The 9813-nt window shown below is 41.8% G+C and overlaps 1 protein-coding gene across 1 annotated transcript in view; it reads left to right on the forward strand.

Annotated features, from left to right (window-relative positions):
• Nucleotides 1-3676, forward strand: part of trpc3 (transient receptor potential cation channel, subfamily C, member 3) — a 98796-nt gene extending 95120 nt beyond the window's left edge. The window contains exons 11-12 of the mRNA XM_082955845.1: nt 2744-2819; nt 3177-3676. Coding sequence (XP_082811971.1) covers nt 2744-2819; nt 3177-3328 — 228 coding nt within the window. The 3' untranslated portion in view covers nt 3329-3676. The remainder of the gene's footprint in view (nt 1-2743; nt 2820-3176) is intronic.
• The last annotated feature ends 6137 nt before the right edge of the window (nt 3677-9813 follow it).

The following is a 9813-nucleotide window of genomic DNA, read 5'->3' on the forward strand; positions in this document are numbered from 1 at the left end:
TGACATGCTTCGAAGTACGGTAATGGAATATTTAGAATTTTTTGGTCACGAAATGCGCCGGCGCGTCACCCTTCGGATAGTGATTTGAACGCACGAACAAAACGGAGGTATTTGGATATAACTATGGATTATTTGGAACCAAAACAACATTGGGTGTTCAAGTAGAAGTCCTGGGAGTGCATTCTGACGAAGAACAGCAAAGGTAATCCAATTTTTCTTATGGTAAATCTGAGTTTGGTGAGTGCCAAACTTGGTGGGTGTCAAAATAGCTAGCCATGATGGCCGGGCTATCTACTCAGAATATTGCAAAATGTGCTTTCACCAAAAAGCTATTTTAAAATCGGACACCGCGATTGCATAAAGGAGTTCTGTATCTATAATTCTTAAAATAATTGTTATGTTTTTTGTCAACGTTTATCGTGAGTAATTTAGTAAATTCACCGGAAGTTTTCGGTGGGTATGCTAGTTCTGAACAAAACATTCTAATGTAAAAAGCTGGTTTTTGATATAAATATGAACTTGATTAACCTGTTGGGGGTAGGGGGCAGTATTGACACGGCCGGATAAAAAACGTACCCGATTAAATCTGGTTACTACTCCTGCCCAGTAACTAGAATATGCATATAATTATTGGCTTTGGATAGAAAACCCCCTAAAGTTTCTAAAACTGTTTGAATGGTGTCTGTGAGTATAACAGAACTCATATGGCAGGCAAAAACCTGAGAAGATTCCTTACAGGAAGTGCCCTCTCTGACAAGATCTTGTTCTTCTTGTCTCTGTTCATTGAAGACTGAGGATCTTTGCTGTAATGTGACACTTCCTACGGGCTCCCATCGGCTCTCAGAGCCCGGGAAAAAGCTGAATGATATCGAGGCAGCCCCAGGCTGAAACACATTATCGCTTTTGGCAAGTGGCCGATCAGAGGACAATGGGCTTAGGCGCGTTCACGAGTCGACCCCATGCTTTATTTTCTTTCGTCTGTTTACCTAAATGCAGATTCCCGGTTGGAATATTATCGCTTTTTTACGAGAAAAATGGCATAAAAATTGATTTTAAACAGCGGTTGACATGCTTCGAAGTACGGTAATGGAATATTTAGAAAAAAATTTGTCACGAAATGCGCCATGCTCGTCACCCTTCTTTTTCCCTTTCGGATAGTGTCTTGAACGCACGAACAAAACGCCGCTATTTGGATAAAACAATGGATTATTTGGGACCAAACCAACATTTGTTATTGAAGTAGAAGTCCTGGGAGTGCATTCTGACGAAGAACACCAAAGGTAATTACATTTTTCTTATAGTAAATCTGACTTTGGTGAGTGCTAAACTTGCTGGGTGTCTAAATAGCTAGCCCTGTGATGCCGGGCTATCTACTTAGAATATTGCAAAATGTGCTTTCACCAAAAACCTATTTTAAAATCGGACATATCGAGTGCATAGAGGAGTTCTGTATCTATAATTCTTAAAATAATTGTTATGCATTTTGTGAACGTTTATCGTGAGTAATTTAGTACATTTTTAGTAAATTCACCGGAAGTTTGCGGGGGGGTATGCTAGTTCTGAACGTCACATGCTAATGTAAAAAGCTGGTTTTTGATATAAATATGAACTTGATTGAACAAAACATGCATGTATTGTGTAACATAATGTCCTAGGTGTGTCATCTGATGAAGATCATCAAAGGTTAGTGCTGCATTTAGCTGTCTTCTGGGTTTTTGTGACATTATATGCTAGCTTGAAAAATGGGTGTCTGATTATTTCTGGCTGGGTACTCTGCTGACATAATCTAATGTTTTGCTTTCGTTGTAAAGCCTTTTTGAAATCGGACAGTGTGGTTAGATTAACGAGAGTCTTCTCTTTAAAATGGTGTAAAATAGTCATATGTTTGAGAAATTGAAGTAATAGCATTTCTAAGATATTTGAATAAGGCGCCACGGGATTCCACTGGCTGTTACGTAGGTGCGACGAAATCGTCCAACTGGCCCTAGAGAAGTTAAACAAAACATGCATGTATTGTGTAACATAATGTCCTATGTGTGTCATCTGATGAAGATCATCAAATGTTAGTGCTGCATTTAGCTGTGGTTTTGGTTTTTGTGACATATATGCTTGCTTGAAAAATGGGTGTGTGATTATTTCTGGCTGGGTACTCTCCTGACATAATCGAATGTTTTGCTTTCGTTGTAAAGCCTTTTTGAAATCGGACAATGTGGTTAGATAAAGGAGAGTCATGTCTTTAAAATGGTGTAAAATAGTCATATGTTTGAAAAATTGAAGTTTTTGCATTTTTGAGGTATTTGTAATTCGCGCCACTCTATGCCGTTGGATATTGGTGAGGCGTTCCGCTAGCGGAACATCTGTCCCTAACAGGTTTTAATTATGATGCTTTGGGAAACAGCTCAGAGTTTTAACGATGCTCATACAAAGGTTCTAACAATGAACTTAGCCTTACGATGCTTTTGGGAGACCGGGTCTTGGTTAGACTGTTTCAACTTATCTAGAAGGATGAGTGACTGTAACTGTGTACTGTTTTGGCAGAGTGAATGTACAAACACTTGCCACACACACAAGAGACTCACAATAAACCACCCCCTTCAAGCCAACTCTCGTTTGGCTTCAGTCATGGCTGCTGCATTTGTTAATGACCAAGCTGAAAAACAAGGCCAAATCAGGAAGTTTAGCCCCACTATAACATAACAGCATATAGACCTACATTTTTTAAAATGTTCCTTCCTTGTTACAGCAAATCATGAAGCGACTCATCAAACGCTATGTTTTGAAAGCACAAGTGGACAAAGAAAACGATGAGGTCAATGAAGGTAAAGTTGCATCTTCACTTTTACTTTGAAGTACTTCATCAGAAATAGTCTGAGAATCTTTTGCGGTGTTACACAATGCATAAAATTAACAATTCTCAGGGGTAGAAAGAGGCCTATAAACTGCAAATTCCACAGGGTTCCCATTGGTGTTTGAAGCTCAAATAAACCGTGCTAACTGCATTGTGTACAGTATATATGTTGAATTATGAAGAGTGCATCAGTTCAACATTGTCATGCAGTGAATATTTCAGTAAATATTTCATTTGAGAACCCTTTAACAGAATTCTTCAATACATACAACTTGAATGGACCTCATATATTATTTCTGTTATGACCTCACATTATGTTACTTTGCAGGTGAACTGAAAGAAATCAAGCAGGACATCTCCAGTTTACGTTACGAACTCCTGGAAGACAAGTCTCAGGCTACAGAGGAGCTGTCCTTGCTTATCCAGAAACTGAGTGACAAACTGAACCTAGGCCCTACTACACGCTTGCCCTACAAGTGACCCGCAGATGCGGAAGTGCGACATCGGCGGATGCGGTGGATTGAGATGCATCCAATGCAAAAAAGCAGTTGCAGTATTTTATGCAACAAATAGTGGTATAGTCTCTGTTGAGACATACACTTTAGGCCAGGGCTATCAAACTCGTGCACTAATGTCATTGTGATGTTTCTTTTTTTTAACTGAAATCCATCTAGTTGCAAAGCACCTTTATTTTCTACATAAACACTGGTCTTGTTGGTCTTAGTGCTTTGGCTATTTTGCAGGATTCTAGAAATGTTATGTTTTAGAAGTGTCCAGCCCTGGTCCTGGAGTGTGTAAATGTGAATACAGGCTATTTCCCTCACTCAACTTTTTTCATTCAACTTTTTCACCCCGGAGGTTTTATCTGGACATGGTTCGTCAGGACTTCAAACAGCCGAAGCTAAGTAACATTAACATGATGCCTTCTAATTGCAGTCGTTGTACTTATAATATACAGGAGAACGATCGCCTTACGGCAAGGATAGCTGTGCTGCAAGCCCAGCTTCAGACGCGATCGTTAGGCAAGGGTAATTTCAGTGTAGGAAAGGATGAAACAGCGTCTGTGCCACCAGTAAGTACAGATAGTAACGTTAGTATAAACCCCCTCGCACGGTCCCCGCAGCCGGACAACTTTCTCATGGCTTCTGGAGGGAAACGCTGTAGGAATGCTCAACCGGTGTCGCTTATTCAGCCGACAGAAACTTTCAACCGGTTCTCCCCATTAAGCGAGTCGGAGTCGGAGGCCGAGATTTCTCTGGTCTCTACTCCTCCCGTTGTGGGGTCTGAGACGCCGACGGCTCCCACCATTAGCTCTGACAAATTGAAAACCCTAGTCATTGGCGACTCCATTACCCGCAGTATTAGACTTAAAACTAATCATCCAGCGATCATACACTGTTTACCAGGGGGCAGGGCTACCGACGTTAAGGCTAATCTAAAGACGGTGCTGGCTAAAGCTAAAACTGGCGAGTGTAGAGAGTATAGAGATATTGTTATCCACGTCGGCACCAACGATGTTAGGATGAAACAGTCAGAGGTCACCAAGCGCAACATAGCTTCAGCGTGTAAATCAGCTAGAAAGATGTGTCGGCATCGATTAATTGTCTCTGGCCCCCTCCCAGTTAGGGGGAGTGATGAGCTCTACAGCAGAGTCTCACAACTCAATCGCTGGTTGAAAACTGTTTTCTGCCCCTCCCAAAAGATAGAATTTGTAGATAATTGGCCCTCTTTCTGGGACTCACCCACAAACAGGACCAAGCCTGGCCTGTTGAGGAGTGACGGACTCCATCCTAGCTGGAGGGGTGCTCTCATCTTATCTACGAACATAGACAGGGCTCTAACTCCTCTAGGTCCACAATGAAATAGGGTGCAGGCCAGGCAGCAGGCTGTTAGCCAGCCTGCCAGCTTAGTGGAGTCTGCCACTAGCACAGTCAGCATAGTCAGCTCAGCTATCTCCATTGAGACCGTGTCTGTGCCTCGATCTAGGTTGGGCAAAATTAAAAATGGCGGTGTTCGCTTTAGCAATCTCACTAGTATAAAGACCTCCTCCATTCCTGCCATTATTGAAAGAGATTGTGATACCTCACATCTCAAAATTGGGTTACTTAATGTTAGATCCCTCACTTCCAAGGCAGTTATAGTCAATGAACTAATCACTGATAATAATCTTGATGTGATTGGCCTGACTGAAACATGGCTTAAGCCTGATGAATTTACTGTGTTAAATGAGGCCTCACCCCCTGGTTACACTAGTGACCATACCCCCCGTGCATCCGGCAAAGGCGGAGGTGTTGCTAACATTTACGATAGCAAATTTCAATTTACAAAAAAAAAAACAATGACGTTTTCGTCTTTTGAGCTTCTAGTCATGAAATCTATGCAGCCTACTCAATCACTTTTTATAGCTACTGTTTACAGGCCTCCTGGGCCATATGCAGTGTTCCTCACTGAGTTCCCTGAATTCCTATCGGATCTTGTAGTCATAGCAGATAATATTCTAATTTTTGGTGACTTTAACTTTCACATGGAAAAGTCCACAGACCCACTCCAAAAGGCTTTCGGAGCCATCATCGACTCAGTGGGTTTTGTCCAACATGTCTCTGGACCTACTCACTGCCACAGTCATACTCTGGACCTAGTTTTGTCCCATGGAATAAATGTTGTGGATCTAAATGTTTTTCCTCATAATCCTGGACTATCGGACCACCATTTTATTACGTTTGCAATTGCAACAAATAATCTGCTCAGACCCCAACCAAAGAGCATTAAAAGTCGTGCTATAAATTCTCAGACAACCCAAAGATTCCTTGATGCCCTTCCAGACTGCCTCTGCCTACCCAAGGACATCAGAGGACAAAAATCAGTTAACCACCTAACCGAGGAACTCAATTTAACCTTGCGCAATACCCTAGATGCAGTTGCACCCCTAAAAACTAAAAACATCTGTCATAAGAAACTAGCTCCCTGGTATACAGAAAATACACGAGCTCTGAAGCAAGCTTCCAGAAAATTGGAACGGAAATGGCGCCACACCAAACTGGAAGTCTTCCGACTAGCTTGGAAAGACAGTACCGTGCAGTATCGAAGAGCCCTCACTGCTGCTCGATCATCCTATTTTTCCAACTTAATTGAGGAAAATAAGAACAATCCGAAATTTCTTTTTGATACTGTCACAAAGCTAACTAAAAAGCAGCCTTCGCAAATGGAGGATGGCTTTCACTTCAGCAGTAATACATTTCTGAACTTCTTTGAGGAAAAGATCATGATCATTAGAAAGCAAATTACAGACTCCTCTTTAAATCTGGGTATTCCTCCAAAGCTCCATTGTCCTGAGTCTACACAACTCTGCCAGGACCTAGGATCAAGGGAGATACTAAAGTGTTTTAGTACTATATCTCTTGACGCAATGATGAAAATAATCATGGCCTCCAAACCCTCAAGCTGCATACTGGACCCTATTCCAACTAAACTACTGAAAGAGCTGCTTCCTGTGCTTGGCCCTCCTATGTTGAACATAATAAACGGTTCTCTATCCACCGGATGTGTACCAAGCTCACTAAAAGTGGCAGTAATAAAGCCTCTCTTGAAAAAGCCGAATCTTGATCCAGAAATTATAAAAAACTATCGGCCTATATCGAATCTTCCATTCCTCTCAAAAATTTTAGAAAAAGCTGTTGCACAGCAACTCGCTGCCTTCCTGAAGACAAACAATGTATACGAAACGCTTCAGTCTGGTTTTAGACCCCATCATAGCACTGAGACTGCACTTGTGAAGGTGGTAAATGACCTTTTAATGACGTCAGACCGAGGCTCTGCATCTGTCCTCGTGCTCCTAGATCTTAGTGCCGCTTTTGATACCATCGATCACCACATTCTTTTGGAGAGATTGGAAACCCAAATTGGTCTACATGGACAAGTTCTGGCCTGGTTTAGATCTTATCTGTCGGAAAGATATCAGTTTGTCTCTGTGAATGGTTTGTCCTCTGACAAATCAATTGTACATTTCGGTGTTCCTCAAGGTTCCGTTTTAGGACCACTATTGTTTTCACTATATATTTTACCTCTTGGGGATGTTATTCGAAAACATAATGTTAAATTTCACTGCTATGCGGACGACACACAGCTGTACATTTCAATGAAACATGGTGAAGCCCCAAAATTGCCCTCGCTAGAAGCCTGTGTTTCAGACATAAAGAAGTGGATGGCTGCAAACTTTCTACTTTTAAACTCGGACAAAACAGAGATGCTTGTTCTAGGTCGCAAGAAACAAAGAGATCTTCTGTTGAATCTGACAATTAATCTGGATGGTTGTACAGTTGTCTCAAATAAAACTGTGAAGGACCTCGGCGTTACTCTGGACCCTGATCTCTCTTTTGAAGAACATATCAAGACTGTTTCAAGGACAGCTTTTTTCCATCTACGTAACATTGCAAAAATCAGAAATTTTCTGTCCAAAAATGACGCAGAAAAATTAATCCATGCTTTTGTTACTTCTAGGCTGGACTACTGCAATGCTCTACTTTCCGGCTACCCGGATAAAGCACTAAATAAACTTCAGTTAGTGCTAAATACGGCTGCTAGAATCCTGACTAGAACCAAAAAATGTGATCATATTACTCCAGTGCTAGCCTCCCTACACTGGCTTCCTGTTAACCTGTTGGGTCTAGGGGGCAGCATTTGCACGTCTGGATAAAAAAATGTACCCGATTTAATCTGGTTACTAATCCTACCCAGTAACTAGAATATGCATATACTTATTATATATGGATAGAAAACACTCTAAAGTTTCCAAAACTGTTTGAATGGTGTCTGTGAGTATAACAGAACTCATTTGGCAGGCAAAACCCTGAGACATTTTCTGACAGGAAGTGGATACCTGATGTGTTGTATTGACTTTAAACCTATCCCATTGAAAAACACAGGGGTTTAGGAATATTTTGGCACTTCCTATTGCTTCCACTAGATGTCACCAGCCTTTACAAAGTGTTTTGAGTCTTCTGGAGGGAGATCTGACCGAACAAGAGCCATGGAAAGATGATGTCCCATTAGACACCTGGCGCGCGAGTTCATGTTGGGTACCCTCGTTCCAATACGTTATAAAAGAGTATGCATTCGTCCACCTTGAATATTATTCATGTTCTGGTTAAAAAAGGCCCTAATGATTTATGCTATACAACGTTTGACATGTTTGAACGAACGGAAATATATTTTTTCCCCTCGTTCATGACGAGAAGTCCGGCTGGCTTACATCATGTGCTAACGAGACGGAGATTTTTGGACATAAATGATGAGCTTTTTTGAACAAAACTACATTCGTTATGGACCTGTGATACCTGGAAGTGACATCTGATGAAGAGAATCAAAGGTAATGGATTATTTACATAGTATTTTCGATTTTAGATCTCCCCAACATGACGTCTAGTCTGTATCGCAACGCGTATTTTTCTGGGCGCAGTGCTCAGATTATTGCAAAGTGTGATTTCCCAGTAAGGTTATTTTTAAATCTGGCAAGTTGATTGCGTTCAAGAGATGTAAATCTATAATTCTTTAAATGACAATATAATATTTTACCAATGTTTTCTAATTTTAATTATTTAATTTGTTACGCTGACTTGACTGCCGGTTATTGGAGGGAAACGATTTCCTCAACATCAATGCCATAGTAAAACGCTGTTTTTGGATATAAATATGAACTTGATAGAACTAAAAATGCATGCATTGTCTAACATAATGTCCTAGGAGTGTCATCTGATGGAGATTGTAAAAGGTTAGTGCATCATTTTAGCTGGTTTTATGGTTTTGGTGACCCTGTCTTTGACTTGACAAAACATTACACACAACTCTTGTAAATGTACTGTCCTAACATACTCTAAATTTATGCTTTCGCCGTAAAACCTTTTTGAAATCGTAAAACGTGGTTAGATTAAGGAGATGTTTATCTTTCAAATGGTGTAAAATAGTTGTATATTTGAAAAATTTGAATTTTGACATTTATTTGGATTCAAATTTGCCGCTCTTGAAATGCACCTGCTGTTGATGGAGTGCACCACGGGTGGCACGCTAGCGTCCCACCTAGCCCCAAGAGGTTAAGGCAAGGGCTGATTTCAAGGTTTTACTGCTAACCTACAAAGCATTACATGGGCTTGCTCCTACCTATCTTTCCGATTTGGTCCTGCCGTACATACCTACACGTACGCTACGGTCACAAGACGCAGGCCTCCTAATTGTCCCTAGAATTTCTAAGCAAACGGCTGGAGGTAGGGCTTTCTCCTATAGAGCTCCATTTTTATGGAATGGTCTGCCTACCAATGTGAGCTACTGGTGTTCTTCCATGCCGTCCATGGGAGGGGTGCGTCACTTGAGTGGGTTGAGTCACTGACTTGTTCTTCCTTTTCTGGGTTGACGCCCCCCCCTTGGGTTGTGCCATGGCGGAGATCGTTGTGGGCTATACTCGGCCTTGTCTTAGGACGGTAAGTTGGTGGTTGGAGACATCCCTCTAGTGGTGTGGGGGCTGTGCCTTGGCAAAGTGGGTGGGGTTATATCCTGCCTGTTTGGCCCTGTCCGGGGGTATCATCGGATGGGGCCACAGTGTCTTCTGATCCCTCCTGTCTCAGCCTCCAGTATTTATGCTGCAGTAGTTTATGTGTCGGGGGGCTAGGGTCAGTCTGTTACATCTGGAGTATTTCTCTTGTCCTGTGTGTATTTAAACATGCTCTCTCTAATTCTCTCTTTCCCTCTTTCTGTCTTTCTCTCGGAGGACCTGAGCCCTATGACCATGCCTCAGGACTACCTGGTATGATGACTCCTTGCTGTCCCCAGTCCACCTGGCCGTGCTGCTGCTCCAGTTTCAACTGTTCTGCCTGCGGCTATGGAACCCTGACCTGTTCACCGGACGTGCTTGTTGCACCCTCGACAACTACTATGATTATTATTATTTGACCATGCTGGTCATTTATGAACATTTT

Source organism: Salmo salar, chromosome 09 (assembly GCF_965601325.2).
Source record: "Salmo salar chromosome 09, fSalSal1, whole genome shotgun sequence".
Lineage (NCBI taxonomy): Eukaryota > Metazoa > Chordata > Actinopteri > Salmoniformes > Salmonidae > Salmo > Salmo salar.